General features: G+C 40.5%; 1 protein-coding gene across 1 annotated transcript in view; it reads left to right on the top strand.

Annotated features, from left to right (window-relative positions):
* The window catches only part of TOP1 (DNA topoisomerase I), a 95,199-nt gene that overhangs the window by 69,465 nt on the left and 1,766 nt on the right, over positions 1-23,968 (top strand). The window contains exons 12-20 of the mRNA XM_045444604.1: positions 962-1,149; positions 1,430-1,574; positions 14,567-14,710; positions 16,212-16,397; positions 17,403-17,471; positions 18,023-18,137; positions 19,095-19,222; positions 22,975-23,069; positions 23,299-23,448. Of these exons, the coding sequence (XP_045300560.1) occupies positions 962-1,149; positions 1,430-1,574; positions 14,567-14,710; positions 16,212-16,397; positions 17,403-17,471; positions 18,023-18,137; positions 19,095-19,222; positions 22,975-23,069; positions 23,299-23,448 (1,220 nt within the window). The remainder of the gene's footprint in view (positions 1-961; positions 1,150-1,429; positions 1,575-14,566; positions 14,711-16,211; positions 16,398-17,402; positions 17,472-18,022; positions 18,138-19,094; positions 19,223-22,974; positions 23,070-23,298; positions 23,449-23,968) is intronic.

Genomic DNA, 23,968 nt, shown 5'->3' with positions numbered 1-23,968 from the left:
TGTAAGAATGATAAATGCACCAGACTTTTCAGTCCCATTTTAGTCTTCTCAGTATTCCCAGTTAGTGAAACTTGGTTTATTATTTACTTCAGGGGTGTTTTAAAACTTAAACCACTTTGGAGCTTTGTTTTTTGCAAATAGTGATCCAAAGATAGGACAGTTTCAGAAGTATCACCTTGTCAGAGCCCTGGCCAAGGACACCTGCTGCCAGCAAGTTCTGAATCTGTTTCTACCTGCAAGGCAACAGGACTTAGTTAAGTTGAATTTCTAAGTATAATACGAAAGAGTAAGCAGAGGGTAAGGAGGCTCCAAATTCCACACCCACACTCCTTTTTTGGAGCAAGGATCACAAAGTAGACAATGTATGTACCCATATACCTAGGAAAGAATCTGTAACAGGTATGCTTGAGTTGAAAACCCATCTGAAGTACTGTACAACTAAAATGTGTCTGGAACCTATGAGAAAACATGGAGATGTTTTTTATGAGGCCTGTCAGAGAGTCATACCCCTCTGCCATTTTGACACTACTCAACAAAATGACGTTAGTTTTTAAAGTTATATTTAGAAATACTTATGTAACATGTTCACACATAAATCCTTAAGAGAATAGAATCAGTTTTAAATCTGTAATTAGAAGTGAAGCATAGATATTTTGGGGAATTTTTATTGTGTTTATGTTTGGAAACTGTTAGAGGTTATCCTTATTTGCATTTCTTTCCTTTTTTAATTTTTAAAAACATTTTATTTATTCTCTACACTTATGGTGGGGCTCAAACTCATAACCAAGTTCAGGAGTCACATACTATTCTGACTGAGCCAGCCAGGCACCCCTATTTGCATATTTCTTAGTGATTTTTAGACTTTTCTCTACCTTGACCTGTTCTCAAATAAGAGATAAAATAGTAGGAATAGGGAACAGCAATTTGAATCCCTTTTGAATACTTCTTTGCTCTGTTCCAGAAAATCAAAGAGGAGAATGAAAAATTACTGAAAGAATATGGCTTCTGTATTATGGATAACCACAGAGAGAGGATTGCCAACTTCAAGATAGAACCTCCTGGGCTTTTCCGTGGCCGTGGCAACCACCCCAAGATGGGCATGCTGAAGAGACGGATCATGCCTGAGGATATAATCATCAACTGTAGCAAGTGAGCACAGCTCATTGTTTGGGCCAGAAATAAAGTTGGGGGCTTCATTTGTTCTTGGGAATATTGTTGCTGGGAGTATTTCCTAGGTTGCATAAGTCTGTTTGGGAACAGCACAGTATTTCCATATGTATAGATCTCCTAGTATTTTTCAGTTACTGACTGGTGATGAGGAAATTTGGAAATACATGCTCAGCAGATTTACCCACTTTAGGTCACAAAAGGTGAAACTGTCCCTCACTTCTCCTCAATTCACTACCCTCCTACTTTGTTATTTCCACAGAGATGCCAAGGTTCCTTCTCCTCCTACAGGACATAAATGGAAAGAGGTCCGACATGATAACAAGGTTACTTGGCTGGTCTCCTGGACAGAGAACATCCAAGGTTCCATTAAATATATCATGCTGAACCCCAGTTCACGAATCAAGGTAAGAGGTAGCTAAGAGCTGCCCCAGTTAGTGGGGCTGATAATCTCTTGTTGAAATGTAGTGTTACTGGTCTCTAGAATCACTGTGACAAATTAAAAACTCTCCACAAAATCAAGTATTTTCATGCCTTCCTTAGGTGTATCTGTCTTCTGTGTCACATTATAATCTGATTCATTTATTCACAAATATTTACTGAAATCCCAGTATGTGCCTGGCATACCATATGTATGCATGGTGTTAGGAACTGTGTTGGTAAACAAAACAGATGCAGTCCCTACCTTCGTGTTGCTTACTATCCAGTGGTGGGGTTGTGATGAAAAATGCAGTAAATGTAAATTGGCTTCTGCTGCTTTCTTCCCCACCTTTCTTGGCTCTGAAGAAGGGGGCAGAATTGCTCTGAATCCAGAAGTTGTAAAATCTAGAGTCTTACATACTTCGGCTTCCTAAGGTTACACCTGGGTAGGTTCCACCAGGACCAGGTGAGATTATGTATATGAAAGCACATCATAAACCATTGTATACCCCTGTGTTGTTATTTGTTAATACTATTATTGAAAGGGGAAAACTGTCTTGGAAGGACAGTCCGTTCTTGTTAGCCTGCTAGGCATACCCTGCTTGGGAAAAACTTCCTCCCTCAGATGTACTGTGGAACTTTGCATAACAACTTAAAAGAGAGATGAGCTCTAAAAAGGCAGCCAAGAAATGAGTTCTTTGTAGACTATGACTGTTAACTTACAGAGGACTGGCACTAAAGACACTCTTAATTTTGGTTTATAGGTTATTGAACATGGTAAGACATGAAAGCCACACCTAAAAAGGCTATGTGTTTTGCCAGTGCTATAAGCTGCACACTCTCTAGCTTATAGTTCTTTGTTCTAATATGAAAAATCTCTGATATTTCCTGCCATTCAGTTGGAAAATGTCACTTTTCCTAGTTTAGAGTAAGTATAGAATCAGAAAGAAAACCCTCACGAGCAGAAGTCAGGTCTTCTAAAGGGGCATGTTATTTTCTTCCGAAATAAAGGTGGATAAATGGTGGTTTTAGCTCTCAACTCCTAGGCTAGTGGGCAAATTGGGTAAGTATTCAACTGTATTAGAAGAAAGGTAAGCATTACGTGCTTTAGAGAAATGCAGCAGTTATTTCCCAGCACTTAAGGATGAGGAACAACTTTATGAAGGAAATTAGGTTACTGTTGGTGTTAAAAGAGAGATATTCCAAACAGAATTATGTCATTATAGATGGAGAGTGAGAAGTGTTAAAAAGAAGTAACAAAAAGAATTAGCAAGTGGTGAATCTTGCACAACATTGTGAATGTGCTAAATTTTATGTGTATTTTACACATGGAAAAAAATAAAAATTTGGGACACCTGGGTGGGGTCAGCTGGTTAAGCATCCAACTCTTGGTCTTAGCTCAGGTCTTGATCTCGGGTGGTTCGTGAGTTCAAGCCCCGTGTTGGGCTCTGCACTAGGCATGAAGCCTACTTAAAAAAAAAAAAAAAAAGGCAAAATAATGATACCAGGTTACTGTTAAGTATTTTCACATAAGTTGATATTTGATTATCTTAACCATACCACATGTACTAATGCCACTGTCTTACAGAGAAATAAATTTAGTCTCTTGGAGGCCAAAAAAACTTGCTCATGATCCAGTAGTTAGTTACTCACTCTGACTTAAATCCTTAGCCTCCTGATTGCCTGCGTGTGATAACCCTACTGCCAAATTGTGGCCAGCCTTAAGTGCCATGCTAAAGAGACTGGTCTGTGCTCTGCATCTGGTGAGGACCCATTGAAGGACTTTGAACAGAGGCGTGTCTGGAACATAGACCCACTTCAGCAAGATTCCGAGGCTTTACACACAGTCACACCAGTAAACACGAGCTCTTGTAAATGATGCAAAGGGAAAGTACAGGGTACCATATAAGAATGTATCAGGGCGTTCGATTTGACCGGGGTGGAGGGAAGGCCTTTCTGAGGAAGTGACATTTAAGATAAGACTTACAAGATGAATAGGATTTATCCCTGGAAAGGATAAGGGAATGGATGTTCCAGATACGGAAAATTGCCTTTTGAAATCCCTGAGGTGAGAAAGAGTTTGGTGGTCTTGAGGACTGAGAGAAGGTCATTGTAGTTGAAGTACAGTGAGCAGGAAGGGGGCAGGAAGAGGAGGCTACAGGGGGATGCAGGCCAGATTTTCAGGCTGTTTCTTAAAATTGTTTATATTCTCCTAAATCCAGTAGGAAGCTATCGGGTTTTAACAAGAGGAACAATACCAGATTTGTATTTTAGAAACTGTGATGTAACTGATCATTCTAAGCACTAACCTCTGTGAAGATTGGATTATATGCATACCAGAAGTACAGATATTGATCGGATGCTGTTGTATTCCAGGCAGTGGATAGTGGTGGCCTGGACAAAATGATGCCAGTGTGGGTGGAGAGAGGTGAACAGATTCCAGATAAATGGATACTGCGTTCTCTTAATATCCAGGATTCAAGTTAATTATAGGAGAGCCTTCACCGGTTGAGATCTCCATTGTTGATAGGCCAGGTGGAGACCCTCCAGAGCTGAGAGCCACCAGTTTATTCCTGACAATATCCAGATAACCCCCATATACTGTAGGGATTTGTGCAAGTTTCTGAATGATGGTTATGGTAATGAACCTAGAAGTCACCCACAGGTAGGCCTGCCTAGAATCTTATACCCCTCACAGAGTGGCTGACTCTCCTCAGCTGGGTTGGGATCCTAAGAGTCATGAAGATGGTTAAAGGCTTGAGAAGTTGGAAGGGAAAAAGAAATGTGATTTCTCCAGCTTTTTGCCAATCCTTGTTGGCTGTTTCCCACTCACCAAAACAGTGAGAACATCAGAGGTTGGGGTTTGACAGTGTTTTGAATAGTCTTTAAATGCAGTGCCAGTAGGAGAAGCATTCTCTAGATAAAAATAGACAACTCCAGGGCGCCTGGGTGGCTCAGTCAAATGTCTGACTTCAGCTTAGGTCATGATATCATGGTTGGTGAGTTCGAGCCTTGAGTCAGGCACTGTGCCGACAGCTAGGGGGTCTGGAGTCGGCTTTGGGTTCTGTGTCTCCCTCTCTCTCTGCTCCTTCCCTGCTCGTATGTGCACGCTCTCTCTCTCTCTCTCTCTCTCTCTCTCTCTCTCTCTCAGAAACAAACATTAAAAAGAAATTTAAAAGAGACATTTGCAACTATGTGGATGGAACTAGAGGGTATTATGCTAAGCAAAATCAGTCCGAGAAAGACAAATATATGACTTCACTCATGAGGACTTTAAGATACAAAACAGATGAACATAAGGGAAGGGAAACAAAAATAATATAAAAACAGGGAGGGGGACAAAACATAAGAGACTTAAATACGGAGAACAAATAGAGGGTTACTGGAGGGGGACTGGGCTAAATGGGTAAGGGGCATTAAGGAATCTACTGAAATCATTGTTGCACTATATGCTAACTAACTTGGATGTAAATTTAAAAAGTAATAAAATTAAAATTAAAAAAATAGATACAAGCATTAGGGGTCTTATTTTTTATGAACTAGTTCAAATATACAAGAATAGATAATGTATTGAATACTATGTCCACCATCTGGCTGTGTCAAACCTTAACATTGTATCCTGTTTGTTCAGTTACTTCATTTCCTAAAAAGTATTCTGATGAACACAATTGAACCCCACCCCCCATTCTCCTTCTTCCTTGGAGGTTACTATTACTGAACTTAATGTTTTCATTCTTGTGTATATTTTTGTTCTTCATAATTTATTTCTGTGTGCATAAACAATATGTAGTATTGTTTTACAAGGCACACTTTTAAACTAGGTAAGTTATTGAGATCATTCTGCAACTTCTCTCACTCAGCTTTTGTATTGAGATTTTCTTTTGACATATACTTGTAACTTATTTTATTTGCTACACGGTATTCTATTTTATAAAAAAAATTATTCTTGGGGTGCCTGGGTGGCTCAGTCCGTTAAGCGTCCAACTTCGGCTCAGGTCATGATCTCATGGTTCATGAGTTCAGGCCCCACATCGGGCTCTGTGCTGACGGCTCAGAGCCTGGAGCCTATTTCAGATTCTGTGTCTCCCTCGCTCTCTGCCCTTACCCTGTTCCTGCTCTGTCTCTCTCCATCTCTCAAAAATAAATAAATGTTAAAAAAAAAAAAAAAAATCCCTTGTCAAGAAACATTTAGAGTTATTTATGATACTTTGCTATTATAAATAGTTATGGAATAAACACATTTTCCTTGTATAGATGAAAATTTATTTTCTTTATTAGATACTTTTAAGTTCTCTCAAGTGCCTGAACCAGTTTACATCACCATCATTCCCCCAACAGCATGTACACATTTCTGTCTCATGTATCCTTGTCAACATTTCTCAAGTTTTGCTTTTTGCATTTGGATCTTTGATCTATTCAGATGTATTTTTGTATATGGTATGAAGTTGAGATCTAATACATTTTTTCAAATGAATAACCAGTTGTTCCAGAACTATTTAGTTGTATTACCCTCTCTGTTTATATATCAGATTTCTACACGTGTGTCAGTGTGTTTCTGGGCTCTCTGTCCTGTTTGTTTGTTTCTTCATCAGTAGCTTACTGTGTTAACTACTGTAGCTTGGTAAGTTTTTACTGCATAGGACAAGTTTCCTTCATCTCGTTCTTCAAAATTGTCTTGACTGTTCTTTCCGATGTTTTGCATTCATTTTGAGATAAATCTGTCATGTTCTAATGGATACTGTGGAGATTTTTTTTAATTTTTTTAATGTTTATTATTCATTTTGAGAGAGAGAAAGTGCGTGCGCATGAGCCAGGGGAGAGGCAGAGAGAGGGGGAGAGAATCCCAAACAGGCAACTTAGGGCTCAGTCTCACGACTGGTGAGATCATAACCTAAGCTGAAATCAGGAGTTGGATGCTTAACCGACTGAGCCATCAAGGTGTCCCGAGATTTTTATTGTATTGAATGTGTAGATTAATGGGGGGGTGGGAGGATACATTATTTTGAGTCCTCCAGTCCATGAACGTGTTCTACTTCTTCACTAATTCATGTCTTTGAATATACCCTCTAATATTGCTTTGTAATCTTCTCCACAGAAATTTTTCCTATGTTTAAAGCCTTTTTTTCTTAGAGACCTTACAGTTTTTAGTGCTACTGAATGTGATTTTTTTCTACTACATTTCTGTTCTTCCTAGAGTGGTAATATATGACAACGTTGCTGAGCTCTTATTCTAAAAGCATCTGTCCTTTGTGTTTTCTACATAGACAATTAAATTACCTGTAAATAAGGGCATTTTAAACTAACCATTTCCAGTTCTTACACCGCATATTTCCTCTGCTTAAGTTTTACTTCTTTTTTTTACAAGAACCCACAATCCTACATAAAATCCTAACCCTCTCTCCATTCAGCAGTTATCACAGTGAGATATATTTGATTAGTTTCTACACTCCATACCTTTCTCTAGGTATTTATTTATCTGAACATTTCTTTATTTTCATTCTTATAATCTATCTTTTCTCCAGTAAAGAGTATCTTTATTACTGTATATCTAAGTACGGATATACAGTAAAACTTTGGATTGTTCTGAGTGTTCCTCAAGACATACAAACTTTAATAAATTTTAACTTGATTAGTAAGCGATGTGTTGCAATAGAAGTAGTAGTATGTGGCGCCAAATGTCACATGATCACGACTGAGCCAGTGGTTCTTGAAATTCGTTTTGATATACAAGTGCTTGATTACAAGCATATTTCCAGAATGAATTATGCCCACAAACCAAGGTTTTGCTGTTTTTGTATAGATGCTCAGACTAGACTTTGAATCAGATGACTAATGTATTTTTATTCTAGAAAACTCTCAGCCATTTTTCCACAGCTTCTAGATCATTCCTTCCATTTGCTTCTTTTGGAATTCTCTCAGATGAACATTGGAGCTTCTCCATCTACACTTTTTTTAAAGCTCTATTTTCCATATTCTTTTTTTTTTTTTTTTTTTTTTTTTTTTACTGTTTATTTACTTTTTGAGAGAAAAAGAGACAGAGCGGGAGTGGGAGAGGGGCAGAGAGAGAGGGAGACACAGAACCTGAAGCAGGCTTCAGGCTCTGAGCTGTCAGCACAGAGCCCCATGTGGGGCTCGGACTCACAAACAGTGAGATCATGACCTAAGCTGAAGTTGGACGTTTAACTGACTGCGCCACCCAGGCGCCCCTCTATTTTCATATTCTTTACCTCTAGTTCTGGTCTTTATTTGGGGAAGTTCTTTAAGGACTCCCTTCCAATTTGCTAATTCTCCTTTTGATTATATGCATCCTGAAGTTTGTATCTCCCCTATAATTCATTTTAATTATTAATTTTTGCTTTCAGAATTTCTAATTATTATTTCATGTGTACCGAATTTTATTTCACTTCATTTCTGTTGTTTTGTTTTATAATTTCTTGTCCTTTTTTGTGGCTGTTACATCTGTTTTCTCTTTATTCATGATTGATATATATGAGGAAACCTTTGTTAGATTGTTTTTTAAAATGTTGCCTGAACTGAATTTGTGTACTAATTATTGTTGGCAGTTTTTCTAAGTCATTTTTCTTTTGTCTTCTGGAATTTCTGTCTGTAAACTTTGGGAGGTGGTTTTTGTCCATGTTATTCTCATTTGTTCTTTGCTCTCCACTTCTCTGCTCCCTCCTCATAGCAGTCTTCGAGCCCAGCTCAGCCTATACTAACACAGGCCCTGGCTTTAGGTCTCCCCATCTTGCTTGGAGCACTTTCATTGCTGTTTGAAGCAACCTGAGGATTAAAGTATGATTTCACTTAACCCCATCTGACCCAAAAGTCTATAAATAAGTTTTTGTAGTAGTGTGTTGAGTGGTAATTGATGGTTGTACTTCATCAGGGACTTTAGATCCAAAACATGGGAGGCTACCATGATGGGGCTTTGTTCTATACCTTTCTGCTCGGCCTCCAGAGACTTTTCTATTCTGAGATTCTTTTGCTTGTCTTTATTTTACTTATTCACTTCCCCTGTGTTATGTTATTGTTCTGTTCTACCCCATCTCTGTTCCATTAAGAAATTTAGCTCAATCTGGGCTGATGGCTCAGAGCCTGGAGCCTGTTTCCGATTCTGTGTCTCCCTCTCTCTCTGCCCCTCCCCCGTTCATGCTCTGTCTCTCTCTGTCCCAAAAATAAATAAACGTTGAAAAAAAAAAAAACTAAAAAAAAAAAAAAAAAAAAGAAATTTAGCTCAAGCATGACGTGACTTAGAGATTTTTGACAATTTTATTTTTATTTCTTAATATTTATTTACTTACTTTGAGAGAGAGAAAGAACACAAGCAGGGGAGGGGCAGAGAGAGAAGGCGAGAGAGAGAGTCCCATGCAGGCTCTGCACTTGTCAGCCCAGAGCCCAGCGCAGATCTCACAAACTGTGAGATCATGACCTGAGCCTGATGCTTTAACCACCTGAGCCACCCAGACACCCTAAGAGACTTTTGGCAATTTTTTAAAGTTGGGCAGTCAAGGGTAAAAAAAAAAAAAAAAAAAAAAAAAGCACAGCTGAAGTGTATCTTTTTAATGTCTCGCTTTCTGGAAACTTTGATTGGCCTACTTGCAGTCAGAGTCAGGTTTATACTACAAACAGCCTCACAAGCCGTCGAAACAATAGGGACTTTTGAGAGCCGCAGGAATGTGTGTTTCAGGTAAAGACTGTCCTGAGCTCATTCGCATCTTTCTATGCTCATCTTGGTTAGTTCTGCTTTACCTTCCAGGATTTTCATTATATAGACATCTTGTTGCAAGTGTTTCCATTCCCTTCCTCTTCCACTCTGTACTTTGGTGCCCATGGAATCTGAAATAGCAGGAAAATGACAGTCAGCCTTCTGGAACCAGTGGTTTCTACAAAGCTCTCTGATCCTGGATAAACCATAGATCCAGAGGTTAAAAGGACTGCTTATTAAGGTACTCACTGCTAAGTCCAGCCCACTGCCAAGGTTGGAAACATGATCTAGTCTCATTACCTGTAAAGTAGCCCTTAGTAAAAGTAAGGTTCTTCAACCGGTCTTAACTTTATGAACAAAATTTGTCATTTTTTCTTTAAATTAAGTACAGCAAACTTTAGAATCCGTGTTGACATTACATTGCATTCAATCCTAATAAAATATTCTTAGGGAGAAATACACTTTTCTATCTTTAGAGCTTATAATTTTGGGGGGTTTCAAAGATGTATATACCTACAAACTTTTGAATGTAACCATCTGGGGATTAAAGAGCTGGATTGAAGGAAAATGTCCTTATAAAACTTTATAGTCTTGGGAAGCTCTGATTTTGGTGAGTTTTATTAGAAAAGGAAAATAAGACATAACGCTTATTTTTTAAAAAGTTATATTCTGAATCTTTTAAATAAAATTCTGAATTCTAAAGTAGAAGGAATAAAACACTAGAACTTGTAGATGATATCGTGATAGAACATCTACATGACCTTGTTGTAGATTTCCTAGGACACAATAAGTACTAATGATAAAAGAAACAATTGATAAAGTTGACTTCATTAAAACTAAAAACTTGTAGGGGCGCCTGGGTAGCTCGGTTGGGCATCCGACTTCGGCTTAGGTCATGATCTCACAGCTCGTGAGTTCGAGCCCCATATTGGGTTCTGTGCTGACAGCTCAGAGCCTAGATCCTGTTTCAGATTCTGTGTCTCCCTCTCTCTCTGCGTCTCCCCTGCTCGCTCGCTCGCTCTCTCTCTCTCTCAAAAATTGACATTAAAAAAATTAAAATTGGGGCACCTGGGTGGCTCAGTCAGTTAAGCATCCGACTTCGGTTCAGGTTCTGATCTCATGGTTTGTGAGTTCGAGCCCCGTGTTGGCCTCTGTGCGGACAGCTCAGAGCCTGGAGCCTGCTTCGGATTCTGTGTCTCCTTCTCTCTCTGCCCCTACCCCACTTGTACTCTGTCTCTCTCTGTCTCTCAAAAATAAGTGAATGTAAAAAAAAAATAATTACAATTAAAAACTTATGTTCAACAAAGGACAAGGTTAATTAAATATATGTTACAGGCTGGGAGAAGATATTGGCAGCATGTATATCTGACAAAAAACTTGTATCGAGAATATACAAAGAATTCCTATAACTCAATAAAAAAGACAAACATTCCCATAAAAAGCGAAAGATTTGAACAGACGCTTAACAAGATAGAGGTATGGCCAATAAATAAGCACACAAAAGAGTTCTCAACATCACTAATTACTAGGAGATTTAAACCACAATGAGATCTCAGTTTCAGTTCTAGGTATTTTTGCCCTAAATGGTGGAATTGAAAACCTATGTCCACCAAAAGAGTTGTACAAGAATGTTTATAGCAGCGCTGTATTCGTGCAAGTCTCAAAATGGAAACATCCTAGGGGGGTCCATCAACAGAATAAACACATGGTCTCATCAAACACATTAGGGATAGTCCTGGATTGTATCTATATACCAGCAATTAAAAGGAGCAAGCTACTGATAAATGCAACGACATGGATGAATCTTAAAAACGTATTGGGAAGCCCAGACACAAGAACCTATACTGTATTATTCCATTTTTTTTTTTTTTTTTAAGTTTATTCATTTTGAGAGCGCATGCATGAGCATGAGTTAGGAGCAGAAAGGGGGAGAGAGAGAGAGAAAGAAAGAATATCCCAAGCAGGTTCCACGCTGTCAGCATAGAGCCCTACACGGGGCTCGAACCCACAAACTGTGAGACCATGACCTGAGCCCAAATCAAGAGTTAGACGCTTAACCGACTGAGCCACCCAGGCACCCCTGTAGGATTCCATTCTTACAATATTCTAAATTAGGCAAAACCAAGCTATGATGATACAAGTCAGATTAAAGGAATAGTGCTTGCTTGGTTGGTGATTAACTGGGAAGGGGCACGAGGAAACTTTCTCAAATGATAGAGAATATTCTCTGTCTTGATGAGATGTAGGTTACAGGGGTTATGAATTGTTAAAACGGATTAAACAGTACACTTAAAATTGTATAACATAAAATCTCTTTTAGATTTATTCAGAATGAAAGATGAATAGGAAATAGTGGACTAAAATGCACTACTTGTATGTGGAAAAGAATTTGAATATATATAACAACCTCTACATATCAGTAATAAGGCAAACATCTAAAAATGAGCATATATGAAAAGTTGGTTGGATTTTATCTTTAAACATGGTATTAAATGTATGAGGCCAGTTTGTTGTATCTTTTGTTTAAATGTTAGATGTTTGGAATTCAGAATGCTAGTCATTCCTCTTTTGGTGCATCACCAGCTAAGTGAGAAGAGCCACTTATGGGCCTCCTGACTGGCTCAGTCAGTGGAGTGTGTGACTCTTGATCTCAGGGGTGTAAGTTCCAGCCCAAAGTTGGGTGTAGAGATTCCTTAAAAAATTAAAAAATCTTCCAACAAATTAAGAAGAAGAGCCACTTAAGAATATTGGCAAATGTCATCGCTCCCCAATACAAATCTCTGAGAGAGGATTGGAGAACAGGAACAGCTCATTTCCCACTTTGTATCCTGAATTCAGATCCTGACCCCATTTATCTAGTATATATATATATATTTTTTTTTTTTTTTAGACTTTTTTTTTTTTTTTAAGTTTATTTATTTTTGAGAGAGAAAGCAAGTGTGCCAGTGGGGAAAGGGCAGAGAGAGAGGGGGAGAGAGAATCCCAAGCAGGCTCACATGGTCAGCACAGAACCCGATGTGGGGCTCAATTCCATGAGCGTGAGATCATGACCTGAGCCGAGATCAAGAGACACTTAAACCAACTGAGCCATCCAGGTGCCCCTATCCAGTATGCTTAATGAGTAAGCAGTTATATTAGAACCAGAAAATATGGTGAGCCCACTAGTTAAAAACAATCTCTCAAAGAATGTCACTTATAAGTAATCAAATTAGATTCTCATCCCTAGAGAGGGTTGACTGGGTAGGGAAAGATGGGAGGGGGTTAAAGGCAGTTCCCCTGTGGTGGATACCTTGTTTCACTGCGATGGTTTTGAGGAGGACCCTGTCTGGAAGACCTAAATGGATATTTTTTTTTCTGGGAGTAGTCTGAGAAAGCTTGTTCGAGTGCATTTTACTGTCTGGATTCCGTTCAAGGAAACTGACGGCAGGGGTAAGCATACTTCCTGGAGGCTAGCTTTCCTTCCCCCAGACCTAGACAAGGTGGCTTCTGCCCCTCCACCCCGCCTCTTGTGTCCTTACTTGAGAGAATCCTGGATCCTTGGGTCAGGAGCCGAGCCAACCTGTGAGGAAAAGTTGGTCTTGTGGTACCCTCTGTGAATGGCTTATTTGTTGGGTTTTTCTAAACCTTGTTTCAGTGGCATAACTAAGGAATTGCGCAAATGTGACCCTACAGGACTTTGAAGACTTGGAGTTAGGCTTTAGTAGGCCTGCATGCATTAGAGTGATGGCCAAGAGCTCACTCCTGAGCGGGAGGCTGTGCTGTTGAAGATTGTGCGTGTGTGTCTCTCTCGCACGATTGTCATGGAAATGGATTACTTGTATATGAGGACAGCTGTATCACACCTTTTCTTCACCCTGTTAAATGTTAGTACATACTTGGAAAAACCAGTGAGAAATTTTCAGCTTGCCATTGTCAGGAAATAGAACTTTGATATTTCTTCTGTATTGTATCAACAACTGCTAAATCACCCACCCACAACAAGTAGTTCACTTACAAACAACTTGGCCACATACATTTGTGGCAGAGTGATGAACCCTTAGTGCAGCCGGGTGAGCTTGCAGTTCGGGGCGCTGGTGGAGCTAGAAGTAGATCTTTCTTGCTTTCACTTAGCCAACTTTCCTGCATGCTCAGAAGGCTAGTTACTTTGACCACAGTTCTGAACACTTCAAGGACCATGTGTCCCATGGCATAGGCGGGAACTAGGCTTATGTGGGTAAAAATCACGATGTCCCTCTCTCTCATAGGTGGGGGAATTAATTGCAGAGATTCTTGGGTTCTTGAATTCCATCCCTGTATTCATGTCATATAATCTGTTTTAGACCTTAGAATACTCCCTGACTCTCTTGGGAGTCCTTGGATTTTTTTTTTTCCCCCTTCCTTACCTTTCTCACTTGACATTAGTATCAGCCCTTGCTTGTGAATTTCCTTTCAGCGTGGCAGCAGGACTAATCTCCTGTCACTGTTGGGTAGAGACCATCTTTTCACTCTCTTTCAAAAACATTTCATTGGTTTTAAAATCCATCTTAAAATCTTATATCAAAAGCTCTAATGTTTAAAAAAAAAAAAAGTCTTCCTAGTAACATTGCTTTCCTCAATCTAATGAAGAATACTTTTAAAAGCAGAAGTTAGGGTTGATGGGGGGTGGGAGGGAGGGGAAGGTGGGTGATGGGTATTGAGGAGGGCACCTTTTGGGATGAGCACTGGGTGTTGTATGGAAACCAATTTGACAATAAATTTCATATATTGGAAAAAAAAAAGCAGAAGTTAGAAAATGGTGAATAATTACAGCTGTTCCTGGAAGTCATTGTGTTCCTTAGTAATTACAAGTTATAATCTTTGGCTCTATTTCCTTGACCCTTCCATCAAATTGTGCATGGTTGTCTTGAATGTAATGAAATTCGGTCTTAGCAGAAAACTGCTATTGGCTCACAGATTCAGGAGCAGAGAGAGCCATGATGCTGATGTGGGAATGGGGATGTTTATACCCTTTGTGTTGACAGAAGTCCGTTTTGGGGATGTGCCATGTGGGCTTTTCCCAAGAACATAAACAATTTAGCAGTTAGAAAGGAGTCATGTGTGTGCTTGACAGTGAAACAGGACAGCATGAGTTCTCATCAGGTTAAATGCTTTATGGTTTCTCTTCAGTACTCTTTTTCTACCTTGCTTAAGCTCAGGCTTCTTTTCTTTGGTTCACAGCTCTGAACTTGGGTGTTCAAAGTCTGTTTTTACTCCACCATTCCTAAGCAATCCACCTTTGGGGTTGGGTCTCTGCAGGGTGAGAAAGATTGGCAGAAATATGAGACCGCTCGGCGGCTTAAGAAGTGTGTGGACAAGATCCGGAACCAGTATCGAGAAGACTGGAAGTCCAAAGAGATGAAAGTTCGGCAGAGAGCTGTAGCCCTGTACTTCATCGACAAGGTGAGCATCGTCCTGTCACATTGCTTAACATGTTCAGCTTATCAAAGATGTGGAGCTTGTTTACTCCTCCAGGCCCTGTGCTAAGTATTAGAGAAGCACCAACCTCTGGTTGAGTAAGGAAGGTAGAAGTGGAGAGAGAGGCGTTCAAAGTCTACTGCTATCTGAATCTGCCAGAAATACTGTGACATTTTCAAATTCTTTTTGACTATAAGCTACCAAAAAATTTTATTTTACATCACAGACCCAACACACAGATATATATATATATATATGTATACATATATATATATAGGTGTTTGTGTATAACTGAAACAAAAGTTGCACAAAACAATGTTTAGCTTTCTACAAGGAGTGAATTCTGACATTTTAAATTCTGTTTCTTGTTTTTAAAAAGGGTGGTTATAACCCTTAAAACTGGTTAAACCACTAATGTATCACAACTACAGTTTGAAAGACTGTGTTTTAAAAACTTTTTTTTTTATTAAGTTTGTTTATTTTGAGAGAGAGAGAGAGAGAGAGAGAGAGAGAGAGAATCCCAAATAGGTTCTGCGCTGTCAATGCAGAGCCCGACATGGGGCTTGAACTCATGAACCATGAGATCATGACCTGATCTGAAACCCAAGAGTCTGAAGCTTTAACCATCCGAGCCACCCAGGCACCCCTGAAAGACCGTGAGGGAGGTCAGTTTGTCAGTATCTTTTAGAAGATTTTAGTGCTGATTAGCTCAAATTCTGAGTTATCTAAAAAATAAGCAAAATTAAGAGACTCGCATGTTGAGTCTGATTGCCCAGAATAGGAATGCTGCTTTGTTTTATTATTACTTTTTTATAAACTGAAATCTATTTCTTTAAGTAAAAAATGCTGAGAGAGCCACTCTTTTTCTTTTTTCTTTTCTTTTTTTTTTTTTTAAATATTTGTTTATTTTTGAGAGAGAACACAAGCAGGGGAGGAATAGAGAGGGAGACATGGAATCTGAAGCAGGCTCCAGGCTCTGAGCTGTTAGCACAGAGCCTGACTCAGGGCTTGAACCCACGAACTATGAGATTATAACTTGAGCCGAAGTTGGATACTTAACAGACTGAGCCACCCAGGTGCCCCTGCTTTGTTTAAAAAAAAAAAAGAAAGAAAGAAAGGAACAGGAAGGGAGGGAGGGAGGGAGAAAGGAAGGAAGGAGAGAGAGAGAGAGAGAGAGAGAGAGAGAGAGAGAGAGAGAGAGAGAAAGAAAGAAAGAAAGAAAGAAAGGTAGGTTCTTTCCTCCATCCCCATTTGAGAGAACAGAATAAAGAGAAGCTTGGTTTTTTGAGAAAGGATAATACTATTTTGATTCTCTGTACTTCATTTTATTTGAAGAAGAAGCACTAGTGTAGAATCCAGAATTCCCAGGCCTTGCAGACTGATGCTCTGTCCCAAAGAGAATTGGGAGACTTATTTGGGTTTCTTGTAGATCCTGTGAGATTGAAGTATTTTCATTTGTTCTCATTTTTCCCTCCTCCCTGGACAGCTTGCTCTGAGAGCAGGCAATGAGAAGGAAGAAGGAGAAACAGCAGACACTGTGGGTTGCTGTTCACTTCGTGTGGAGCATATCAATCTGCACCCAGAGTTGGATGGTCAGGAATACGTGGTAGAGTTTGACTTCCTTGGGAAAGATTCAATCAGATATTATAACAAAGTACCTGTTGAGAAACGAGTAAGTTCCTGTGGCCTGTGCTCCCTTGCCTGTTTTTTCTTTCTTCCATTCAGTCATTCAACAGTTACTGAGTGCTTTTTGTATGCTCTGCATTTTGCTCAGCACTAGAAGAAAATGATTTGAAAGGGAGGGGAGAGGTGTTGTTGGTTGTCCTGTGTACCTCCTTTTAGTCCCTGTCCCTCACCTCCTCTGCTCCATGCTACCTTTCTGGGATTAGGGGGCCACATCCTGTAGTAGTATTCAACAGAGCATGCTGTAGAGAGTGGGCCCTTATGACAAATTTCAGCATAAGATTTAACTCACCATGTTGTAATGATTCAACCATGTTTTAGTATCCCCTGGTCATGTTGCACATTTGTCACTTTTGTAACTTTGCTCAGCCTCTCCCCAACTCCTGACTGAGCAAAGCAGTAGCCTGTTATCCTCAAACCTCTGAGCCCACAGCTGAAGACGGTGCTGCAGGGCCCCCATAATCCAGTCCTTTAACAGCCTGATGTCTACTCAGGTAATTGGGCTTTGCTGGCTGTGGCAGTGGTCCATATTAAATGAGGCTAAAGAGACATGACAAATATAATACCTTACCTTAGATTGGGTTCCATACAGGGGAGGTAGAGGACATCGCTAGGTCAGCTGACCAAACTGGACCACTAAAGTGTGTCCTCATGCAGATTTATAAAGTTGATGAGTACTGTGCATATGTATGGCAGTATCTCTATCCTTAGAAAATTCTTGGAAATACCTTGAGGTATTTAAGGGTAAAGGACTATAATACAAGTACCCATAAATGGTTCAGAACAAACAATGAACATGTATATACACACACATAGAAATGGGGCAGACGTGTACTATGTGAGTGGCAAATGATGTGTAAAATGGTAATGATGGGTGAATCTGGTAAAGGGTGTCAGTGTTCCTTGTGCTTTTTTGTTTTCCAAGTTTTTGTACGTTTGCAATTATTTCCAAAGTAAAGGCTTTTCAAATAATAGGTTCTTCTATTTCTTTTAGGTTTTTAAGAACTTACAGCTATTTATGGAGAACAAACAGCCTGAGGATGATCTTTTTGATAGACTCAATGTGAGTGGACAAAGTGCAGTGGGTTGGAGGAGGGGCCCAGCCAGAGCCACTCGAGCTCCTAAAGGAGAGGTTTGCCCAGGGGTGGCTTGGACTCTCCCTTTAGTCTGTCCTGTGCCATCCTATCCTAGACACACTTCCTCCCTCAGGCACATAGTGAGTTCATGACCAAAGTCCTGAGACAGGTAGACAAACCCTGCCTTTTACCTCTTCTGGCTCTTAACAGAGTCTTCTCTTGCTGGATGCCCAGCCACCTCTGCTGGAGACCAAAGCCCTCTCCCTGATAGCTTATCATGGAAGGTCTTAATAGGGAAGGACACATTTGTTTTATTGGCCTGCTTAAGATTAAAGTACTTCATAGGGAGGTATCATGCAAGCCTGTAATTTGGAATTCTTTTCTCCTTTTTTTTTCTAACTTCTCACTGGCAAGGCAGTAAACTTGGCAGAGTTGAGATTGCACTGGCATAAATGTCCTAGGGCTTGCTTGCCAGAAGGGGCAGAGTGGTAGGGCTTTTACCTAAATCCCAATATACTCTGTGCCTTGTCTCCTCCAGACTGGTATTCTGAATAAGCATCTTCAGGATCTCATGGAGGGCTTGACAGCCAAGGTGTTCCGTACATATAATGCCTCCATCACGCTACAGCAACAGTTGAAAGAACTCACAGCCCGTAAGTATTGTTTGGCCAAACAGGCCTGTACCCTTATTTGTACGTCCATTGCCCTTGCTCAGCTAGCTTAAGTCCTGGATCCGTTTTGGTTTTTCTCCCTAACTTTGTGACTGGAAACTTTTCCTTCCGTATCTCTAATAGAGAGCTGAGGCTTAGTTGTATAAACAGAAGGTCAGTGCTATTTCACCTTTCCTACCCCAACGTCAAGATTTATTTTCATGGAATGCTGACAGGAGCTTTTATTTGTTCTGAAATGCCTGCATTTTATATTTTATATGTATGTTAATGAAGGTAATAGGATGAAAGTGCTATAATGTTTGGTTAAATTGGAGAGAACAAAGTTGTCATGTTATTTTGTAAAAGGAGAGCACATCCTTCCCCTGAAGTTTCTGCCATTTTTACCCCCTTAAGAGTTGATAGTATTCTCCTAAAAACTAGGTGCAGGAGGTATGACCAACATCCACAAACTTCTTTTTCTAGAGCCCAGCCACTGCTAAATTTCCTCTGCTCTGTCCTCTATGTCAAATGGCTTTAGAATATAAAAGCCAGAAAATCCAAAGAGGGTATTTTGAGGGTTAGTATTTTGGGGTGGGACAAAGGATGCCATGTGACATAAGTAAAATATTCCTCTAATGACACTTTGAATTTTTCTTTGTAAAACAGATACCGACTTATGATTTTGAAACATAAAGCTTGTGATCCTTTTGTCTTGTCCTCCTCTACAGACCTTTTCTGTTCCAATTCTACATTTTCTTCAGACTACGTTGGGGGGCAGGGGGTGGCCTTTCAGACAAGCTGATGACTTGACTCTCAGTTTTGACCTTGTGTCTCAGGAGAACTTGATCATCTTAGTGAGATGAGGGCTGGCAGAATCATGAGGAAGTGCTGGGGAAGCCATGTGGTGTATTCTCCTCAGATAGACAAATCAACTCTTTTGTCATGTTTCTTTCTTCACAGCTGATGAGAACATCCCAGCAAAGATCCTGTCTTACAACCGTGCCAACCGAGCTGTTGCAATTCTTTGTAACCATCAGAGGGCACCACCCAAAACTTTTGAGAAGTCCATGATGAACTTGCAGTCTAAGGTAATGTGGATCTGGATGGTGTGGTCGCAAAATGAAGGGAGCCACATCTGCTGTGGATAGATGATCTGCAAATAAGAGGCCTTCTGGGCTGGGATATGAGAAGGCCAGTTCTAGGTCTCTTCTGGAAGATACGTCCATGTTAAAGATAAACAAATGGAAATATGATAGGAGTTATCCCTGATGAAGATAACTGAGTATCAGGTACTCATTGTTCAGAAAGTCTATTTCCAACTTCGGCTCAGGTCATGATCTTGCGGTTCGTGGGTTTGAGTCCTGTGTCGGGCTCTGTGCTGACAGCTCAGAGCTTGTAGCCTACTTCAGATTCTGTGTCTCCCCCCCTCTCTGCCCTTCCCCTGTTAGGCTCACGTGCGCGTGCGCACTCACCTGCTCTCTTTCAAAAATAAACATTAAATTTTTTTTTTTTTTTTTTTTTTTTTTTTAAATAAAGTCTGTATTCTGTGGACAGAACTCCTGCACTGGCCACTCTTCCTATTTTGAAAAGCTGAGTTTGATGTGTGCCTTCTTTTGAAATATTATTGTCCTTATTATACATGAGAATAATGGATATAAAGACGGTCTTCACCATTCCTTGCCACAGTCCAGAAATACAACTGTTTCTAAATTAGATTGCTTCAAATTAAAAAGATGATGAACAATGATATTTTATTTCCCCCTAATCCTAGCACAACTATTTTTATTTTTACACATTCCACATGACTCATATTTTTATGTAGCTCATCATCAAACATCTGTTGAATTCTGGCTGTGTGCCAGAGTTGCTGCCCTAGAGGGAGAGAGACATGCAAACAAGTAGATGCTATTCCTCTTCCATGTGCTTTTCTTCCTTCTGACTCTGTCTGGTACTGTGCTTTCAAGCCACAAGGCACTAAACACTTCGGTGGTGAGCGTTTCTGTGTTAGCGATGGCTACGTAACTAATCCATTCCAACGTACTAACTCTCAGTGAGAACTGGCAGGTATTTCACTCTAGAACAGACACATAGGGTTGTCACAAAGGACCAATTATCCTGAAATACACTTACCAAGTATATTTTAAAGTCTGTGATGTGCTTCCTTATTAACTTATTAAGTAAGATCTGAAGGTGGGTCTAATAATCACTAAATTTCAAGGGTAGTAAAGAATACATAAACAATACTTAAGATTTCTGCAACAATTTTAATGATCCGGGAATATCTGTATTATATTGGTGGCGAATATATCATAGGTACTACTGATACTACTATGGTTTTTTGCCCACATTCATAATTGAAGACGAAATGATGAATTTCAAACAGAGGTTAGTGAAATTACAGATGTAATTCTTTTCCATCCACATTTACAGAATTCTGTACTAGGACAGGTGGAGTTTAAACATGACTTGTTACAGGGGTGCCTGGGTGGCTCAGTTGACTAAGTGTCCAACTTTGGCTCGGGTTATGATCTCATGGTTCGTGAGCTTGAGCCCCACACTGGGCTCTCTAATGTCGGCACAGAGCCCACTTTGGATCCTCTGTCTCTCTCTTATCTCTGCTCCTCCCCTGCTTGTTGTCTTTCTCTCTCTCTCTCTCTCTCTCTCTCTCTCTCAAATAAATAAATAAATTTAAAATAAAAACTAAAAATGACTGCTATAAAGTGAGGCTCCAGGGGCGCCTGGGTGGCACAGTCAGTTAAGCGTCTGACTTCAGCCAGGTCACGATCTCGCGGTCCGTGAGTTCGAGCCCCGCGTCGGGCTCTGGGCTGATGGCTTGGAGCCTGGAGCCTGCTTCCGATTCTGTGTCTCCCTCTCTCTCTGCCCCTCCCCCCGTTCATGCTTTGTCTCTCTCTCTGTCCCAAAAATAAATAAACGTTGAAAAAAAATTTTTTTAATAAAATAAATAAATAAATAAAGTGAGGCTCCATACACATTTTCAGGTTCATATATTTTCCTCCTGTTGAAATTTCTTCAAGATAAATACCCGGTAGTAGTATGTCTGGGTCAAAAGATACCCACAACCTACAGTTCATGCTACAGGTGCCATCTGGTTTTGCTAGAGGGATGCACATATGCACAGTAAATGAATATATGCCCCTAGACCTCTCAAATCCTTAGAATATATGGTTGGCAGGCAAAGAACCCTATAGGCCACCCATCCTAGCAGCTCCTGTTCACTGCCACTCTGTTAAATGGTGGTCATGTGGAATCATCTACTCTCCCCATGTTGTTGTTCCAAGCCAGAAATAAAAGCATGAATATTCAGGTGCTGTTTACCCAATTCAAGCTACCCATCCCCCTGGAGCATGAGGAGGTATTTTGTTGATCTTACTCTGGAACCACTGTTTGGGCAGCCCAGGGCCGCCTGCCAGACGAGCCCTCCAAGCCCAGGAACCCTCTCCTGTGTGCCCACAAAGCAAACACACGCCCCTGTTTGCCAAGTGAATCAATGGAGTCTTTGATGCTTTGAGAGAATTTGAAACAGCCTGCCAATTTAGCATCCACGGAAATGGTTAAAAGATTGTGGTCTGTTAAATTTCTAGCCCAAGAAGAATCTAGCTAGTGGTGTCTGATGCTTTTGTGTATAGAATCAGTTCCTTCAGCTTGACTTTGGACAACATGGATGTTGGAAGTAAGCCATTCATAGTAAAATACATTTAATGATTCTCTCACAATGGTGGCCTCTGTTTCCAAACTTGGGCTATATGTGTATATTTAACAGACAATTCTAGGCTGAGAGCAACAGCCCAGACTGTGTTGAATCAGGCAAGTATTTATTTACTCTGCAGAGGTTCCCTTGACCTTGTAGGTTAGGAAAGGTAATAGCACATCTGAGGTTCTGCCCCCAGCAGCATGAGCTCCCTGGTTTGGGCTCTAGTTTCCTGGTGTTGCCTGCTGCTGTCCTTAAGCAAGAACTAAGAACTTAGGTTTTCCAGAGGCCCTCCAAGCGTTCTATAAGCAAGAAAGGCTGGAATTGCTTGTTTCATCCTTTATAAACCGGGATTCCATGAGATTTTATTTGGAAAAAGAGCTCCATAGCTAAAAATGTTTTCAGACCTCTGTTTTTGAGTGATAACTGCTTTAATTTCCTTCCAGTCTCAGCTCCCTTTCATTTAAAATACAGAAGGCCAAAGCCAGGCTGTGCCATATATAGGTTTCAGCCGACTGGCTGAGCTGTTTAGCTTCCTGGGTTCCCTTGGGTATTCTTTCCAGTGCATCCTTTTTTCCTGAGAAGCTGGCAGCTCCTTCCCAGAGTGCTGGCAGAATCTGAGGAATGAGCTGGGTTTAGTAGATGCAAGGATCCTGTCTCAGCTTCATAAAGAGTTATCTCCTGCAGTATTTGTAGAAGGAAGGCTATAACCTGACACAGGATCCATTTAGTAAACAGTTTTCATCTGTAGCCCTCCTCCCAGGTGTCTAAAACTAAAGGGTTATGTGATCGAAAGATTGGCACTCACATTCCCAGTCCTGGCAGGTTCTGTAACCTGAGCTTTTGCATTAAGGGGACAGGCCCTGGGTCACTGCCTATAGAAGGATCACTGATTTCTTGAAGGGTCACTGAAGAACATAAATGACGAAATAGCATTTGCATTCAGCAGTCACTGTGCATCTAATCTGTGCCTTCATGAAGCCACCCTGGGAAAGGGGGGAGGTTTATGTGGCATGCCACTGACATAGGCAGCCTGCCTGGTGGAGACAGCTTCTAGGTTTCATGTCTGATGGAGCTCTTTTCTCTCCGGGCTGATTTTATTTTTAAACCTTACTGTTCTTCCCCACCTAGATTGATGCCAAGAAGGAACAACTAGCAGATGCCCGGAGAGACTTGAAAAGTGCTAAGGCTGATGCCAAGGTCCTAAAGGATGCAAAGACCAAGAAGTATGTACCTGGTTGTTATGCAGAGCTGGGGACTGGTTGAGAGAAAAGCAGGGGTAATATCAGAGGCCCAGGGGCCCCAGCTTCTCTAGAGTTTCTGAGTGGTATCTTTTGGACATCTCTGTATGTATTTAGGGTTTTCCTGCTTTTGCTGCCCCTGCATGGCCGGGTGGGGTTGCAGTGTTTTTGTCCAGAAGCTAGGCCTGGTTCTTGATGACTTCCATTCTTCCAGGGTGGTGGAGTCAAAGAAGAAGGCTGTGCAAAGACTGGAGGAGCAGTTAATGAAGCTCGAAGTTCAGGCCACAGACCGAGAAGAAAATAAACAAATTGCTTTGGGAACCTCCAAACTCAATTATCTGGACCCAAGGATTACAGTGGCTTGGTAAGTAATCTTTGGGCCCTTCTTGGGGTCCTGCTGCTGGCTAGAGAATGTAGTGGAGGGTTCAAGAGCACTGTTGGCCTTCCCATGCCATCCCTTCACCTCATACTTGGAAGTCCTTTGGGAAATCCTTGCCTTTCTACTATGCACACTGCAACTGCACTAGAACATCTTCAGTGACCCTAAATGGTCAGTAATGTTGTTATACTGCCTTGGAGCATGTTTTTGTCTGTTTTTAAAAGGCAGTTGCAGCCTCTACCCCTATGGAACTTTAGGACAAGAATAGGAACTCTTGGCTCTTATTAAAGGAAAAATCTAAAAGGAGCCCATCTATCTACACTTGAACAAAACTTTTCAATAATTTTTTTTTACAAGTAAAGGAAGAAAGGAACAAGCAGAAAAAAAAAAAGACTGCAGATCTGAGCAACGTACAGAAAGAGTTAGAGGGAGCTTATAACAAAGATAAATTCTCTATTGTTTGTGTCCCCTTTTAACCCCACACAGTCATAAAATGACATCCAAA

This window comes from Leopardus geoffroyi, chromosome A3 (genome assembly GCF_018350155.1).
Source record: "Leopardus geoffroyi isolate Oge1 chromosome A3, O.geoffroyi_Oge1_pat1.0, whole genome shotgun sequence".
In the NCBI taxonomy this organism is placed as follows: Eukaryota; Metazoa; Chordata; class Mammalia; order Carnivora; family Felidae; genus Leopardus; species Leopardus geoffroyi.
The sequence above is the reverse complement of the archived record's forward strand: the minus strand, read 5'-3'. Positions and strand labels throughout refer to the sequence as shown.